Source organism: Balaenoptera acutorostrata, chromosome 1, assembly GCF_949987535.1.
Source record: "Balaenoptera acutorostrata chromosome 1, mBalAcu1.1, whole genome shotgun sequence".
In the NCBI taxonomy this organism is placed as follows: Eukaryota; Metazoa; Chordata; class Mammalia; order Artiodactyla; family Balaenopteridae; genus Balaenoptera; species Balaenoptera acutorostrata.
Window position 1 is genome coordinate 51,318,773 of NC_080064.1, and position 18,450 is coordinate 51,337,222.

General features: G+C 34.3%; 2 protein-coding genes across 4 annotated transcripts in view; one reads left to right on the forward strand and one right to left on the reverse strand.

The window, feature by feature from the left end:
• Positions 1–17,571, forward strand: part of HOOK1 (hook microtubule tethering protein 1) — a 65,785-nt gene extending 48,214 nt beyond the window's left edge. For 2 of the 3 annotated variants that reach the window (XM_007164363.3, XM_007164364.3), the window contains exons 15-22: positions 687–827; positions 2,678–2,771; positions 5,814–5,848; positions 6,403–6,485; positions 7,108–7,208; positions 10,002–10,103; positions 12,147–12,215; positions 14,012–17,570. In XM_007164363.3, coding sequence (XP_007164425.1) covers positions 687–827; positions 2,678–2,771; positions 5,814–5,848; positions 6,403–6,485; positions 7,108–7,208; positions 10,002–10,103; positions 12,147–12,215; positions 14,012–14,182 — 796 coding nt within the window. In that variant the 3' untranslated portion in view covers positions 14,183–17,570. Of the gene's footprint in view, positions 1–686; positions 828–2,677; positions 2,772–5,813; positions 5,849–6,402; positions 6,486–7,107; positions 7,209–10,001; positions 10,104–12,146; positions 12,216–14,011 lie in introns of all 3 variants that reach the window. The other variant, XM_028163434.2, reaches the window with a different exon arrangement.
• LOC103014389 (cytochrome P450 2J2) overlaps positions 1–18,450 on the reverse strand; it is a 125,953-nt gene that overhangs the window by 38,946 nt on the left and 68,557 nt on the right. The gene's annotated exons all lie outside the window — the stretch shown is intronic.

The following is an 18,450-nucleotide window of genomic DNA, read 5'->3' on the forward strand; positions in this document are numbered from 1 at the left end:
CTGGAAACTAACTTGCACTTTTTAGTTAGTAATATCCAGTGATATTAATCATTTAAAAATAGCCATTTTTTTAAAGTGATGGTGCTGGCATTCAGAGGAACAAATATTGTGATTAATTGAAATTAGTTGCTTTTGGGGAATGGAATTTAGGAGGGCAGCAGGTAGGAAGCATTACTTTTTTATTTAATACCTTTCCTATCATTTGCATTTTTAAAAACATGTATGTAAACCTTTAATAAAAATTTTTTCTAAAAACAAAAAGTCTAGAGACAGTCATATGACTGTCATTATCATAAAAGTATACTTAAAAATTTTGAGCAAACTGTAGTTTCTTAAATCTACTGCTTTTTATTTATATGTTTTCTAAGGATGTGCTATATATTACCTCTAGTGTGAATAGTTTCTAAATTATCAAAGTAAAATAATTCATATCATCTCTTAGGGATTTACATAATAAACATTTATTGATATATAATATAATCTTATACCTGTACCTTTAAAAGCTTACCATTTGTTTTTTTGAGACATAGTCCTACAGGGCACAGTTTTTTCTTAAGAACTTTCAGAAGCTTTGGTAATGTTTCAAAATGAGCTATCAAGTGGACAGGAATTTTTTTTAAAAAGCAAAGAATTTAAAAAACTCTTATACTTAAAAAAATTTTTTTTTAATTGCTTTTTAACATCAGGGAGGTGTTTATTCGTCTGCAGCATGAAAATAAGATGCTTCGATTACAGCAGGAAGGTACTGAGAACGAACGTATTGAAGAACTTCAGGAGCAGCTGGAACAGAAGCAGCGCAAGATGAACGAATTGGAAACTGAGCAGAGGTGACTGACACACTCCTTCATAATAGATAGTCGTAGCGACTTCATTACCTAACCACAGAGTCTTGATTCGCAGACGTGGAAGATATCATTGTAGTTCAAATAATTAGGATTTGCACAAGTTTCGATTTTTGTTTTTTCATCTCTCACTACCCATTATTTTTAGCAGCCTTTGTTAAAGCAGGTTGCTTATTCTTGAATTTCATTTAGATGTCTTCATAAATGACAAAAAATTAACAGATGAATAAATGACAATCTGGTTTTCAGCTGGAGTCTTGCGCATAGATGGTACATAGATTGTGGAGTCAAATTTGAATCCCACCTCTACTGAAACTGGGCAAGTTACTTAAATTCACACTTAGTGTCCTCAGCTATAAATTGGAGATGACACCTATTTGCAGGTTCTTATGAAGATTACAGATAATGTGTTTAAAGCAAATGGTGTACTTATCTGATATCAATGAGGTGTTCAAAAATTATAATGTTTAAAAAAAATAACGTTTATGTGGCGCTTACTAGTGTCAGGCACTTTTCTAAGCCCTTTTTTATATTAACTCAATAAATTCTCACAATAACTCTATGAAGTAGTAACTATAATTATCTCTTTTTTTATGGACGAGGAAGCTGAGGTGCAAGGTGTAACTTGCCCAGAGTTACACAGCTAGTAAGTTCTGGATCCTGCATTTGAACCCTCTGTCAATCTGACTTCAGAGTCTGTGCTCTTTAACCACTTTGCTAACCTGCCTCTTATAAATAGCATACTGATAATGAAGGTATTTGGATTTATCTGACCTACCTTTATTGGATCTTAGAGACCACCAGGAATTTTAAAGACACTTGAACCTTGTCTCTCAACTTGTATGTATGCTATTACATCAACTGCAGTTAAAAGAAAAATAACGTTTTAGCTTTCTGAAGAGACCATTAAATATTGCTGTTTTATATGGTTCAATATCAGCACTGGAGATCCTAAGTTTCAGCTATTAATATAGGAAGATAGACATGTGAATAGATAATTATTATGTGATAACTGTAATATTGGAAAAATGGAGTATCATGATGGGCAGGTGTGTTGTGTCATATATATATATATATATATATATATATATATATATATATATGAAGAGAGAAAGTCAGACAGATAGTAACTCTCTCTCTTGCTGGTAACTTCAATGGCAGTAATGATTGAGCAGGGTTTTTTGGTTTTTTTTGTTTTTTTTTACTGGAGTATAATTGCTTTACAGTGTTGTGCTAGTTTCTGCTGTACAACAGAGTGAATCAGCTATATGTATACATATATCCCCTCCCTCTTAGACCTCCCTTCCACCCCACCCCCATCCCACCCATCTGTAATGAGATTTTGCCAAGTTAAAAAGCTGCAGTAGTTGCTAGTGCCAATCTCTTTAGTTGAAATAAAAGTCATGAAGAAATGGTTGGAAGATGGTGGCCTTCCTCTTCTCCCAACACCCTGTGAAATCTGAAACAAGAAATGGAAACCTAGTTTCCATTCATTAAAAATACAACTGAAGGAAAACTGAGCTAGTTTTCTGATTTTTATACCAGTGAGTACAGTGCAGAAATGTTATGCTTTGCCACTGACTCATTAAGAACCTTAAATTTTTAAATGTGGCCATATATGCTTTTAGGATAAAAATGTCTTTTTTTTAAAGAATATTTCCTTGAAAGTAGGCTACTATACCATATATTATACCTAGCCACAGATAATCGTTCAGCTTTGGTTATTGCTATTAAATGTATACTTTATGAGTTAAATTGCATAAATGCACCTTTATAGACCCTTAACTACTTTGACTTTCAGTATAAATGAACACGTGTGATTCATCTTATAATAGGCTGAGCAAAGAACAAATTCGAGAATTGCAGCAGCAGATTGAGGACCTCCAGAAGTCTTTGCAAGAACAAGGCTCCAAGTCTGAAGGAGAAAGTGTAAGGAACTTAAAAGTTAGGATAATTCTGTTATGTATGGACTCTCTGTAATAGGTCCTGATGTCCAAATTAATCTTGTATTTGAAAGTGCTACCCTTATCATGGGGGGTGCCCTTAAATACCGTATATATCTGCATAACAGATGCAGTGATTTTGCCAACTTGGAGCCTATAAATTGATCATATGGATTGGAAGGTGATTTCTATCTGCCCTACTTCAACAGCTACCCTTAAGTTCATGGTAATTCCTGATTGGGAGCATGCTACAATTGAGGCCTTCACAGTTTTGCTGGGATCCCAACAGGACTGGCCTGAGAAAACCCTAGTGAGAGTAATCTGCAGTCAGAATAGAGGAAAAGAGAGAATGAGAAAATGATTTCTACCAAAAGAACATTCAAGAAGTAGGTCACATCAACCTCCAAAGGACAGAAATCTTAAAGCAGTCTTGAAGTACATCACCGCTTATTTCTTCCCTCCTTTCATACAGACTCATGGCCTTGCCATTTCTCATGGTTTTTGATGGCAAATAATTGTGAGGGCAGAGGTAAGAGGACTTAAAAAAGATCAAACAGCCTAAATCTGAATAGAACTAGCGATGTTTATATAGTTCAATCTCTATATGCAGAGAGGAAAAGAAGTAATAATTGAGGGAGGAATGTATTTAACTAAAACAACAACAAAAAGATAGGGCTAATGTCATACCTGACACATTGGACCTGTCTTCAAGACCACACAAGTATTACAGCAAATATTTTCCTCTGTTTCCATTGGGAAGTGTGACAGAAACTGAATATCTGCCCTTGATTCTTTTGCACTTGCCACCCTATTTTCATGCTTTTCAGTATAGACTAAATCCTTCCTTAACCTAGTGCCCCTTGTACTTCTTTTATAGCCTAGCATTTAAGCTAAAATTAGGACTCAGGGCCATATTCTTGTTAATATCCCTCGTAAGAAGGTGTGTTTCTGTTGTGTTAGCAACCTGTGAACCTCATTCTTAGTCTGGACTTGGAACTAGCAAACTCACAGAAAGAATGAGAGCAAAGCACAGGTGGGCTGACCTACAGCCCATTCTTTCCTCTTCTTTTCTGCAACAGCTTGCATCTCACACAGTCCCCCAAGAGAATTATTTGATGAAAGTTTGGCATTTGGAAAATATAAATAGACTTTGTAAAATGGTATGGATGAGCAGAGATTTTTTTGAACTAATATATGAGAGAGAAAAGGAACAACATTGAAATGGGAGTTGGATCCATAAACTCAATTTGAAGAACTGCTTTCTTCCTCCACAAAGACTTCAAAATACTGAATGGGCTTTGTGCCAATAGCTCCTCAGTGGGCTATGCTATTGGGAGTCTAGGAAGCAAAATGAAGGACAAAATGTTCATTTCAACAAAAAGCCCTTTTTATTGACTATAACCTACATACAAAAAAGTATGTTGTGTATGTGCATTGTGTATGTGTGTGTGTGCATATTTCCTAGCTCTGCTCATGGAAAAGGCTTAGAAACAATGATCCCAATAAGCATGCTTGAAACTGAGCGGGACCCTGTAGGGCCCTCCCGGGTACAAAAGTCTTTCTCTGTCTCCCATTTCATGTTTTAAGGAAAAAGGCTTTGGCCTCCTAGACCTTCCCTGAGTTCTAAAGGGCAGATTCAAACAGTTACTAATTAGGGAAGGGAGGGAATGCAGAAACAGAGGAGAAGCAGTCAAGAAACAACAGTGCAGATGAAGCATGGTCCTGGTTCCTCCTCAAAGGATGTACATAACAATATATCTCTGAGTTCTTCTACAGGAAGTAAGATCCCCGCCCAGGTGGAGGATGGTAACTTGAGGCTGAGCACACGATTTCTAGAGCACTTCCCTGTTACCTCACCACCAACCAATCAGAGAAAGGTCATGCACCCTGCAGCCCTCCCTCAAAATTTTGCCTATAAAAACTCTTCCCTGAAAACCATCAGGGAGTTCAGGCTTTTTGAGCATAAGCTGCCCATTCTCCTTGCTTGGCCCTTCCATAAAACTTCTTCTGTTCCAAAAAAAAAAAAAAAAGATAGGGCTAGATGTGTGTTAGATATTGATTGGATAGAATGTTAGGTAACTATACTTGTATTGATGAGGGAGAGTAAATAAAGAGATGAAAAGGAAGTTTGAAAGGGTTGAGTTTCCTTTCTGTCTTTTATATGCTTTATATGATTTTCTCTTTTTTCCCTGGGGGCTTGGAAAATAGAAATCGTCTCATGCATGGCGGCATCTCATATGTGCATATATACGGTATTGTAACCTCTCTAATACAAATTTTTTAAAGCCACATTAAAAAAATTTTTTAAATGGGATCATTTTGGGGTAGTCATTTTGGATTGCAGTGTTTTAAGGATTTTAAATTTATCTTTTAAAAAAAATTTATTGGTGTCCAAATTACATTTTAGATTATATATTTTAAACTCTTCAAACTATTTGGTAGATGATACAGAACTAGCATTGCAATCTAAATTCCTGTTCTTTTAAAGAGGAAAGTTTGTGTTTTAAATTTTATTTTTTAACAAAATCCAATTGCTTCATTTTGATGTTAATATGGAAAGTGCTTGCATTTATAATGATAAAGTTTTATTATAGAGATAATTATTTTTGTTCATTAAGTCTATTCTTTAGTGAAGGTCTAAAATCTTAAAATTTGTGTTTTAGATGGATGATTTTTTAGGAGTTTAAATGTTTGATACTCCTCAATATATCATGTTCAGCTTGCATTTGCTATTTTCCTTCGAGTTCATATTTTATTTTCATTGTATTCAAAAATATGAAGTATTTTTCTTTCTGCTATTATACTTACTCTTCCTAATTTAATTTCCTATTCTCTTTCCCTTTCTTCTTTGAAGTAAGAATATACCTAAAATCTTCTTTTTTAAAAGGATGTTATTAGAAATACAAATTTTTAAAACATTTATAATTTTATATTGTATCCCTTCAAAAGGAGGTAAAGAGATTTCAATGTCTGGAAAACTTATTTGTCACAATAGTTATCTTACAGCAACTTTTTCTAATTTTTATAGTCCAGCAAACTAAAGCAGAAGTTGGAAGCTCATATGTAAGTAAAACTGATATTCATTTCAAATATGAGAGGGGAAGGGTCTTAAAAGCTTCTGAAGTTATTAATATCCTTTTCTGATTTTGTTTATTAAAAGTAAAAACCCTGATGCCAATTCATTGTTCACCACTGCCACCAAAAGTGAAAAGAAAAACATGGTAAAAGGGTCAGCCTACCTGCTCATGATCCCAATCTCCTACATTTTTTAATCGCTAGTGTCATTTGAAGAGTTTATAAAGCAGACACCTGTCACAACTAGATTATGTGGAAGTGTGGGATGTTTAACCTATAAAATATTTACTTTAACTGTCTTAGGAAGCAAGGGTGGCAAGGGGAAAACTGTAAAATTTTTGGCACTCACCATGTGTCAGGCAGTTTACATCCTCATAACCAACCCCTAGAATATTTGTCAGGTATTATTCCCATTTCACAGATGAAGAAACTAAGGATCAGAAAGTGACTTGCCCACAGTCCACAAATGTTATGTGGCAGAAACCAGTTTTCATTCTTAGGTCTGTTTGGCTCCAAAGCTCCATGCTCTTTCCACTACTTAGGGAAAAACTAACGGAGGTCCATGAAGAATTACAGAAGAAACAAGAGCTCATTGAAGACCTCCAGCCAGATGTAAACCAGAATGGTAGGTATTTGTAAAAACCTGGATCAGACTTTATGTAAAGACTTGACTTTTTTAGTTGAAGGATGCAAGAACTGTGTATATAAGTCTTCAGGCAATGCAGATACATACATCGCAAATAAGAATCATAATAATTTTTAGTGATTTAAGTAATTAATAAATGATCATATCCTAAAGCAAAAAAAAAGGTAAATCTAATAAAATGACCTGATTGATATATAGGAGTATCAAACATTGTAAAATATAATAAAATTAATACTATGGAAGTGTAAATAAAATAATTTATAATCAGATTAAAATGAACTTCAAACTTGTAGAAAGAATGCTTTATTTTGTGATGGTTGTGCTTACATTGTAAGGTGTATTTGCTCAATGAAATACTTGATAGGAGGGAGAAAAATAATTCAGTAAAGCAGATTAGAGATATTTTTTAAGAAAAAATAATACAAAATGATCGGGGATATATTGGGTGTAGTTCAAAAGTTTTAGATAAGAATTGACTACAAAGAAGAAATAAAATGTTTCTCTTCTAAGTTCTCATTATCAGTCTTTAGAAAATATAATTTTTTTATGTGAGGAGGGAGTATTTTAAATTGGTCATGTTTCATTTTCTTTTCAATAACAGTACAAAAGATCAACGAACTTGAAGCTGCTCTTCAGAAGAAAGATGAAGATATGAAAGCAATGGAGGAAAGATACAAAATGTACTTAGAGAAAGCAAGAAATGTGAGTGGCTTATCTTTCAGGGTTTTAGTCTTTGTGACTTGGGTTCTAATTGGGCCTGTCCCACCTCTTCTTGGATCTATGTCACATTGCTTTGCTCCCCACTGCCCTGCCTTGCCAGTCAGGTTCTTGGTGCATCTCCACCTCAGTCCTCATGTTCTTTCCCTCTCACTCATCAGCATCAGAAAATACTACACATGGCTTCATAGGGACAGTTAAATGTTGATTGTAGTGACCTCATATAGAGAAACTGACTACTGTAAGGTATGTAATCTTTAGCTCTTACAGTGAACATTTGCCTTTGTGAAAATTGAGCTTTGCAAACTTGTTTAAATTGTTTTAGCATGAAGTCTGTATTAGACAGTTAAAGATCAGTCTAAATGTTCACCAGACTAATTATTCTTTTCCTTATTTCATACTTTTTCTTCATTATCTGTAAGTACTGTTCTCATAAAATCTTTTATTTCCATGAATATATTTTCCTAATTAACTGTAAGTATTCTCAGAGAATGTTAATGTGCCCTTTTCTAGTTACTGAATAAAAGAAGAGAATTTTATGACAGAGCCTTAAAATACTGCTAACATGTCTTCCCTTTTTATGTTTAAGTTTTTTATTTATTAAGGTGTAAATAGTACCTGCAGCAACAGGTACGCCCCAAGATCTCAAGGCTTAGCAAGATAGATAGGAGTTCCCTTCTTGATCACACGAAGTTCAGTCAGTGTGGGAGGGGCCGTACTCTATGCAGTCATTCAGAGCCCCCGACTGACGAAGGGTCAGCCTTCTTCACTAAGGGGTTCTCAGATTTACTCGACGTTGTCTAGCTACAGAGGAGGGAAGACAGCCGAGATCGTATGGGACATACGTAATGGATCTGGCGTAAATCTCTTCCCTTGCATTTCAGTGGGCAGAACTCAGGCACGTGGCTGCACCCAACTTCAGGAGGCCGACTTGCTAAACATCGGGGCAGTCTGCCACAGTTCAGTGTCTCTGTTACAAGTGTGTAAATGCTTTCAGTAGAAAATTTATTGAAAGGTTCCCAGAGACAACTGCTGTTAACAGTGCATTTTTTTCAGTGCCTATTATCTCCGTGATTGTTTACCATAACACACCCACACACGCAATTTGTATGATCGTATCACGTATGATTTTGATCGTGCGATTTGTATTTTTAAACTTAATGTCCTCATGTTATATAAATGTAGCTTCATATTTATCGAGCACCTGTTACGGTAAGCACTGGGAATACAGCAGCAAACAATACACTTGTGTATGGAGCAGACTGCAAAATTAAAGAGTTAGCTACATAATATTCTTTCAGTTGAGTAGATATATCATTGTTTACTTAGTCAACATCCTATTGTTGGAAACAGTTTGTTTCCATGTCTTTTTCTTTTTTGCTCCTAGAAATAAGGCTATGGGAAATATATTTATACAGAAAGTTTCCCCTTATTTTGGTTTATTATGTTAATCTTGTTCCTAGGTTAATGCCAAACAAAGTTTTTGGGTCAAAGGATAAGAACATTTTTAAGATGCTTGACATGTATTTCTACATGATATTCTAAAAGTATTATAACTAATTAGACAAAGCAATGACAACGAATACTGTATTCTTGCCATCATCAAATATTATCATTTAAAAAATAGTCGCTTTTTTGGTAAACATGATTTCATTTTTTACCCTTACACTATTTCAGGGGAGAGGTTAAAATAGTAACATAAGTACATGATAGAAAGCTCAGAAAATATAGAAAAGTCACAACCATACTTTCTATCACTTAGAGGCAACCAATTTTTATGTGTTCTTTGTAATTAAATTATGATTTCAAAACTAATGTGTCTGCTTTTACAATGTGTACTTCATAAGAGGAGGTACTTCATAAGGGGAGGTACTTCATAAGAGTCAGTTACCCTGACTCTGGTAAACTGCTACAGCCCCATCTGCCACGTTTAGCAGTGAATCATTTTGAATGAACCACAGTAATGTTTAGGGATATTACTTTCTAGTCTTTTTTCTTTACCTCTATAAACATAGATGAAATTTTCTTGTCATTAAATTTTAAATCTTTTAAAATAGATTTGTAATTAGGTGATACAGATGACCTTATTATTGGAAACTTGTTTTGCTTGTAATTTATACCTAATATTTCTGAGTTGATTTGCTACCATACTGCTGACTACATAGTTTAGTTCAGTCTCTGAACAACATTCTGATCAAACTTTGATTTTGCTCACATTTGGTAATTTACATGGATATGATTGAATACTCTAGAATTTGCAGACAAAATCATCAATGTCTATTATATTTATCTTATATATTGAATTACATCTAACTAGATAATGGTAGTAAAAGATTGTTGCTAAGAATTTTTTTGTGTGTTAGTTACTCCTACTTTTTACAGTTAGCAAGTTCCCATATAACTATTGAATTCATTTTAATTAATTTAAAAAAATGTTTTATTTTATCTGATTCAAGTTAAAGGTAGAAAAGGGTTATTTCAAGACCTCAGTGCTCAAAGCTTGATAAGGCTAAGTAACTATTTCTGAGTACTGAGCCTGGAGAAGGAAATTTGATTTGGGGATGGGTATCTTCCCATTTTTGTACTGAATTTTTATACCATTTCTAGTCTGTAGAATGTTATTTTTGTTACTCAAATTAGAATGTAAAACAAGTTATAGTTCCTGGATCACTTTCTGGATAATGTTCCACTTAACACAGATTTTACACACTGTGTCCTTATTTTAGTATTTGACAAGATAAAGTGAACATAAGAGATTTGTTTTTTTCCTTTAAACAGGTAATAAAAACTTTAGACCCCAAATTAAATCCAGCATCAGCTGAAATAATGCTACTTAGAAAGCAGTTGGCAGAGAAAGAGAGAAGAATTGAGATTCTGGAGGTAAAACTTCCATATTCATTTATCTCCTCTTAATTATTCTGTCAATATATAATTAACTGCTGTCAATATTTGCCATTAATGATCAAATTTCACAAGAATTTAGAAGTTAGGAGTGTCATGTTTTAGCACGCAGTATGCTTATTACAAAGCATCTCACAAGCCCACAAGATGGGCCTCTACAAGTTTATGTATCTTGCTGCATTGTATGTCTCTCCCTCTGTAACAGCCAATCATATAGATAGCCCTTCTTTCTAGTAGAGTCCTGCCATCATGCTCCTTTTAATATTATGTGGATGAGAGTTCATTTAAAAAAACACCAAAAACAAAACTCACCTTTTTAAAAAGGTACTATACTCAGTTAACCAGATTCTTCTTTACTTTTCTTCTCCCAATAAATCAACTAGGAAGGTTATGTTTCAGGGAAATACACTATATTCATTTACCATTTTCTTCATATTATTTCTGAGCCAGTAGATAGAGACTGTGGTGGAAATAATTTATTTAAAGCTTTAAGGACTTTCATATACAGAGTACACACCAGCCTTATGGTGCACTTGCTGTTAAGTGTTTGTCCAGGCCATGTCAAGTGTTGTAAAAAAGCACTGGATAGAAGTGTCTCTCTGAAGAAATACTATTCATTCTTCAGGATCCAGCTCCAATATCTCCCATTTATAAAGCTCTCCTTGTATATCTTAGGCAAAGTTAGTTGTCTCTTTATAGTGACTCCATGTACTTTGAACTCATGAATTCATCCCACAATAGCATTTTTCTTTATGGCATGTGTCAGAGTGTCTTGAGGGCAGAGGCTGTATCGTATCTCTGTACCCCCAGCATTAAATACCACGTAAATCAGAAGCCAAGGTTACAGCTTCCCTGTTAACTTGTCTTAAAGTTATCACTCCTCCTCTCTGGTCCTCAGTCTCCTCATCTGTAAAATAATGGGACTTGAACTGAATAACCTATGAACTCTCTAAGTTGCTTTGAATATTCACTTCCCAGTGAAAGCCAATGAGCATGTGCACCAGTGTTGATACTTGAAACGTCCTCAGTCTCCTCATCTGTAAAATAATGGGACTTGAACTGAATAACCTATGAACTCTCTAAGTTGCTTTGAATATTCACTTCCCAGTGAAAGCCAATGAGCATGTGCACCAGTGTTGATACTTGAAACGTAGCTCCCTTACAAGTGTGATGACAAAACGGTGCCTCTAATATAGGGCTCTGAGGAAAATCTTCAGTTAAGTCACAGCATATGGGCCTTTAATTCATGTGTATTTATCTGTACACACACTGCAAAAAGTAAAAAGGAGAAAACTAATGTTTATAGCAGACGTTATTCTGTCTGCATCCTTCTCGGGCAGTCTCTGTCTGGAGTGGATGTGAGCGAGAAGATGGGCATCTTACCTCCTTTGCTTCCTGTATGCTTTTTGTACCATGAGCATCTTGCTGTAGGAACATTCAAATGTTTTAGATGCCACCTATATCTGGCGCTCCACAACATGTACAAAATCAGCTTTATTAGAGTAATTAAGAAGTGAACGTCAGTCTCTAGGATGGCATGCAGATAGGGCCCTGGGCAGTCTAGCATGCAGTCACCAAGGACTGAGAGAGAACAATTTGTGCTAAGCTTTACAGGAAATTTTAAAGGATTTTCTGGGGCATTTTTCCCTACATCCTTTTTCTCCTTAGTTTTGACTGTCCACAGGTGCAGCTTTGTTTTGTCACCTAAGCCAGTTGTTACTTTTTTTCTCTAGCTATAGGGGACAGTAGCATAAGAATCACTCTTTTCTTGTTTGTTATTGTTTAATATCTGTTCTACCAGTACAGTCCCTAAAATAAAGATTTATTAGTCACAGTCTTATTCTTTCCTAAAGGTGTTGGGCATGCATTTCCCATGATTCAGCTTTACAGTTTGTATACTTTCTGTGCCTCACAATGCATTCTTCACATTCTCTTGATCATGGGCATAGTGAAAAAAATATTCCATTTTCAGTATTTTGGGTTTATTTCTGGGATTTTAATAGTCCTCATATCTTTTTCCAGAGTGAATGTAAAGTAGCAAAATTCCGTGATTATGAAGAAAAACTCATTGTTTCTGCCTGGTATAATAAGGTGAGTTGAAATTTAGCCAGTGAATCAATGTTTAAAACAGTGTTTGTCAAACATTTTGACCATGAACCACAGAAGGAAATATACTTTATACCGCAAATTAGTATGTGTTCATGTTTATGTATAACTGAACAAAGTTACCTTGACTGTGTGTGTTGCACTCAGGTGTTTTCTGTTATATTCTCTTGGTTTTTTTTTAAATGTTGGTCATAATCCAAATTTACTTTATATTTTAATATTTTTAGTTGATTTTGACTTTTTCAAAACCACTAAATTGATTTCATGACTCACCAACCTTTAAGTTAATGCACATGAAGCACTCATACAGTTCTTAAACATTTTTAAAATCGCCTTATTTGAGCCAAAACATTTAATTTGTGCTTCATAAAGGGTTTCTGTTGAAATACAAATATCTGTATAATGCAAAATTAAGTGCTTCTAGTACTCAGCGTGCATTTTAACATCCCTAAAGCCTCTCAGTGTGTCCTTTGTTGTATTTTCTTTTTTTTTATCCAGACACTGCTCTTTAAGAGTTGTCTATCTGTCCTAACAAGGAGAAAATAGTATAAAATAATTTGATATATTTTATTTTGTCACCCTTAGTATGGTGGGGTGTTTTCAAGAGTAGCATTTCCTGATGTATATGGTTCTTTTGAGTATTCTAATCAGCTAGCATAGATAATAACACAGCCATTATCTACCTTAGCTGCCATTTATTATGAGAGAATATCAGTTTATAGACTCTCCACATGTGAAGCCTGTGCTTCACCGTGAAGAACTGGTTCTCCATCCTCAAACATGCCTTTTTCTTTCATGTCATCATACTTTTTGTCTGTGTTTTCTCCCTCCCTTCTCTATTTGGTGAAGTCTGGCTTAATTTAGCAAGGCCTTGAAGGAGATTGTGTGAGGTGTCCCCAGAACCCTCCTTCATGGGTTAGCCATCCTGGTTAAGATTAGGGACAATGTATTATTTTCCTTGTTGTTCTGTGGCCTCTTGATACATAAATCATCAAAGATATGAGAGCCAAATAATGCATTATTTAATCATTTTTCAACCCATATTTTTTGAGCATTTACAATATTGTTGTCTATTGTACTAGTTACCAGTGAAGCTAAGTTCAGTAAAATCGCTTTACGTGATCTAGTGAGAGAGGAGTAGTGACTTCTTCCCTTAGTAAGAAACCCAATAGCCACAACTACAATAATTTGTCACGTACTGATATATAGCTAGACCATAGTAAATTTGAACTATTCTGTGATTCTCAAACTTTAGCATGCATCAGAAGACTTGTTAAAACACAAACTATTGGACTTACCTGCAGAGCTTCTTATTCAGTAGGTCTGGGTAGAATCCACAGGTATAATTTGCACTTATAAATTCCCAGTTGTGCAAACGTTAATCCAGGGGACCACACTTCAAGAACCATTGATCCTAAGCTTTTTTCTTGTGCTGTGTCTGCTCATAAGGGCTGGAGTAATGGCCCCAACACAAAAATTTGCCTTGGGACTTTTTTCCATTGTTATAATTAAGCTTAATTCTAGAGCATTATTTTAAGCTACTGTTTTTAACAATTTCAAATTTAATGGGTCAAAATAGAGAAACAGGGATTTATGCCTTTGTTTTCTCCTTTCTTACTGGCATTATTACGTGCAGTGTAGCTCCTGAACCCTTAATTTTTCTATAACAATGAGGAAAACACCAGCTTTATAGAATTGTTTTGAGGATTAAATGACTTTGTATATGTGGAAAGCACTTTGCAAACTCTACATAGTCATGTTGTTTGTTTATTTTTGTTCAGAGTCTAGCATTCCAGAAATTAGGGATGGAATCTAGACTTGTGAGCGGCAGTGGTGCTTACAAAGACACGGGGGCTTGTGCTCCTGCCCGGTCTTTCCTAGCACAGCAGCGGCACATCACCAGCACCAGAAGAAATCTCTCTGTTAAAGTTCCTGCTACGACATCTGATTAAACTGCAAAAGAACACATAAACAGAAGTGCCCTTAAAATATTTTGTATCTTTCAACTAACTACCAGGTTGGAAAAGAAGTGTATGATTCTGGATATCAGTGATTTTAAAATCAAAATGCATAAAGTTAGTCTTGCCAGCTGATTTTGAAAACAGAATGTGGTATTAGCTATCTGGGGAAGCACGTGTGAATAACTGGAAGATATAATAAGGCAAAAATCTCAAACATTTGTCTTTTGAGAGTATTATTTCAAATTGACTTTGTATATTTTAGTTTAATGTTTTCAGTTGTACCAGTAACTAATTTGCAATGTGTAATCGGTAATATGTAATCTAAAAATACATCTATTTTATTGTTTTGGTACATATAAAAAAAAATAGTTGCAAGGTAGGCATGTGGAGAACTATACAAGAGTTATATTTTTTGACTTGACCTACACAAGGCGTTACCTCTGTCCTCTAATCTGTCGCTGAATGGGTATATTTTATCATGTAATGGAATATATAACATTTGGAAGATTGGACTGTTAAAATGACTTCTCCATAGTAGAAGTGACTACTTGGCAATTTTGCAGATTTAGAAGAGGTCACAGTTCTCATATGTACCTACTATAAACTAAGGCTTCTGTACAGCATGGTTGAAATGTTAAGGATATAGAAATGAACTGACTTTAAGAGATGACTTTCTCATGGGAAGCAAGCTAAAAAATATACTTCGTGTGAAATGCCCACACTATTTTAATATAATTAATGAAGATTACAATTATTATTATTTTTAAGCATAAAATTATCAGGGTTTCTGCTAAAAAAAAAAAAAAAAGATGCATTAGTAGTTTTGCCTCTTCACTGAAAAGAGATAGTGAAGTAGAGGAACAATTTGGAATCAGTTTTATCTTGCTTACTAATTAAGGAATTTGTCTTGGGTTGAGTTTATGGTATTCAGTTCATTTCTGCCCAAAGCTCTTTTTTTCAAAGGCATTACTCTATTATTTTTGGTCATTTTTAAGAGTCACACTTTGGAATTTTAATTTAGTTGAGTTAAATCTGTGCTGTCCAATAATGTAGCCAAAAGTCACATTGGCAATTTAAATTAATTAAAATTAAAAATTCAGTTCTTTGGTTGCACTAGCCACATTTCAGATGGTCAATAGCCATATGTGGCTAGTGGCTACAGTATTGGACAGTGCAGATATAAAATACTTTCATCATTGCAGAATCTTCTTGGACAGTGTAGTACTAAATCCTTTTATAATAACTTGGAAACACTCATTGATGTTAGACCACAAAAATGAAAAAAAGAAAAATGTTAGGACGATTTCAGATATGAAAAGTAATTGAATTATGATGTAACTAGTATCTTACATTCCTTATGGTTGAATACCTTATGTTGTGACATAACCTTTCCAGTGCTATTCAGAACTACATACCTATCAGCATATGTCTAGACCACGGGTCAGTGAACTTTCTGTAAAGGGACAGATGGTCAATGTTTTAGTAAGTATTTTAGGTTTTTGCGGGCCATATGATCTATCGCAAGTACTCGACTCAGCTGTATGTATAAAATCAGCAGCCATACACAATATGTAAATTAAATGGGTGTAGTTATATTTCAGTAAAACTTTGTTTGCAGAAACTGGCAGTAGGCCAGATTTGGCCCGCAGGCTGTAGACATCTGTTCTAGATTTTATTCTTAGTTTTTTTCTTTTTTTTTGCAAATATGAGTATTGTTCCAGTTACAGTATTATTCATTTAGATACTTGGTTTTTAGATTCTATACCAATAAATGTTTTCTAATCAATCACTGAAAATATAAGAATTTCATACTATATTTGGGTCTCTGAGATTAGGGAGCATCTGTCAGGATATTTTATCAGGGTTACTTCTTTTGACTACCTCTTAGATTTTGGTGTTCTTTACTGGTACAATTATATTGTTGGATTTCATTTTCCTGTATTATTGTAGTCTCTGCTTGCCTGTGACTTTTAGTGAAATGAAATAAGCCTTTGAAAATATTTTAGCATGCTAATTAAAATTTTCTAAATATTATAGCATTTTGGTACATTTTGGTCAATGTAAGACATCTGCTCCTTTGGTGTTTACTACTTGCTTATAATTGAGATTTCACAAGCTCTTCAAGCTCCCTTTTAATGAAATTTATTGTAAAACATCAGTTTCAATAAATTAGTATTTTCACAGTTCAATTGCTTATAAATTTTCAATCATTATATTTGGAATTTCTGAAAAATTCATGCAATTTCTGAATAAGGATGTAAGGCTAGATTCTTTTTCCTATATAGAGAAAAAGCAAATTTTGTGATTTATCACTTTTCTAGTTGGTAGAATTTTAAATGCTCAATATGTATTTATACTAATAAATTACTAATGTAATTTAAAGTTCTGTATTATTGTGATTAATCATATGGAAATTCAGGAACTGATCAGAAGTGAGTCTTTTCCACATCTGGTTAATGTAGTGAGATTGACACCCTGTGGGTGGTAAAGCATTATAAATATTCATCTTGAACCATGATTTATACATGTCTGTGTTGTGAGGCTTGAGTGCATATACCAGGGAAGAGAAATTCAGCATTTATCTCTCTGATAAGGAATTGAATGTCCCAGTGATTATAAAGTAAAACCACAGACCAATTTGGGAATGATCTTTAATTTTGAGTATTTGCTCTAAGATTAATAAATATTCCTTTACCTTTTTAAAATAAAAGTGTGTATACATATGACAATGATGTTTATCCTCAGCTCAACTTAATGTATTGTGAAATATTTGAAGTTCACTCTATTTTTTTTTAATGAATAAGGCTGTTGAACTAATGATTTAATATAGATGATTAAGAATTAATGTCTTGTCTAGAAACATTAAACTGAGTAGCCCTTACTCAGATGTCATCGTCTTTGATAACTGGAGTGCTCATTTGAATGTCAAATAATGCTTCTGCATCTACACCTGTTTCTGTATAGTGGCACATGTGGCCCAGTGGGTTGGCTTTTAGGCCACAGTACTATCTGTGTTAGGTTCTCTATGTGTATATTTAATGAGAAACATTCCTATGTAAAAATGTGTGTATATGGTTGTATGCATACATTCTTGTTGTGAACCTGTACCTTGCAAAGAAGTAGTTTGGAAATTTGTAAGGCACAAACATAAAAGGAAATCGTGTGCAGTTATTAAACTTGATGGAGCTTAAATGTAATTTTTAGTTTATAAAAGGTTCTTTCTATTTTCTATGGCAAAGACTTTGACACTTGAAAAATAGAAGCAATACTTGACTTATTTTTGTATTTAGTATATTATTTTAAATAAATGATTGTCTAATAACAATACTTGTCAAATGTTTTAAAGTAAATAAACTTTGATTCTGTGTCTGATATGATGAATTTTTAGTGGGTACAAGTGCACATTTATTTGTTGCTTTAAATAAAGGACTTAAATATTTAGATTAGTAAAGAAAAAAATAATTCTAATTTTTTCATTTGGTTTTTTTTTTTTTTGATGAATGATAAGATGTGTAAACATGATTTTTTTTGGTGTGCTCTTTTATGTCTCCAATTTGCATTATCATGGAATCCAGAATATTTCTGGGGTTTTTTTTTGTTTTTTGGTTTTTTTTTTTTTTTTTGGCAAAGAAAGACTGTGACTATATCCATTCTTTCTCCCCTTCTTCCTTTAGCAATAGAACCCCATACATTCTTCCGGGATTTCTCAAAAAAGATGAGAGATCCATTTTTCTAAAACTTTCAAAGTCTTTGTCTTAGCGACCTTAATGTGATCTACCTTTGTTTTTTTAATGTGTCTGTCTCGCTACACTGTTTCTTGAGGTCACCGGCCTTATTTGGTTCATCTCTGCTTCCCTCACAACACTCAGCACAGTATCTTCTACACAGTTAGTAAATATGTACTAGCTGCACTAGAATTGCTGATGGACACAATGTTTTCTTTAGAAATCCAGTCTCAAGATGCTCTGAAGAGATCAGGGGGTGCATTGGAAGGAATATCTGAATAGGCAAAAGATCTTCCACCCATAGACTCAATAAACTGCTTCACATGTGTCAGTACTTCTGAGAAAAATCCAGAAACTAGAAAGACTCCTACACACTGGGTGACTAAGAAAATACCCACATTGAAAAAGGTAGGAAATGCTGATACCCTCTCACCATAAACCCCACCCCAGCAATGTGCCATGCAATTGGCAAATGGGAGGAAACCCTCAACTACCTGCTTCAACCTGAGGAGTGAAGGCTTTGGGCCAAACATC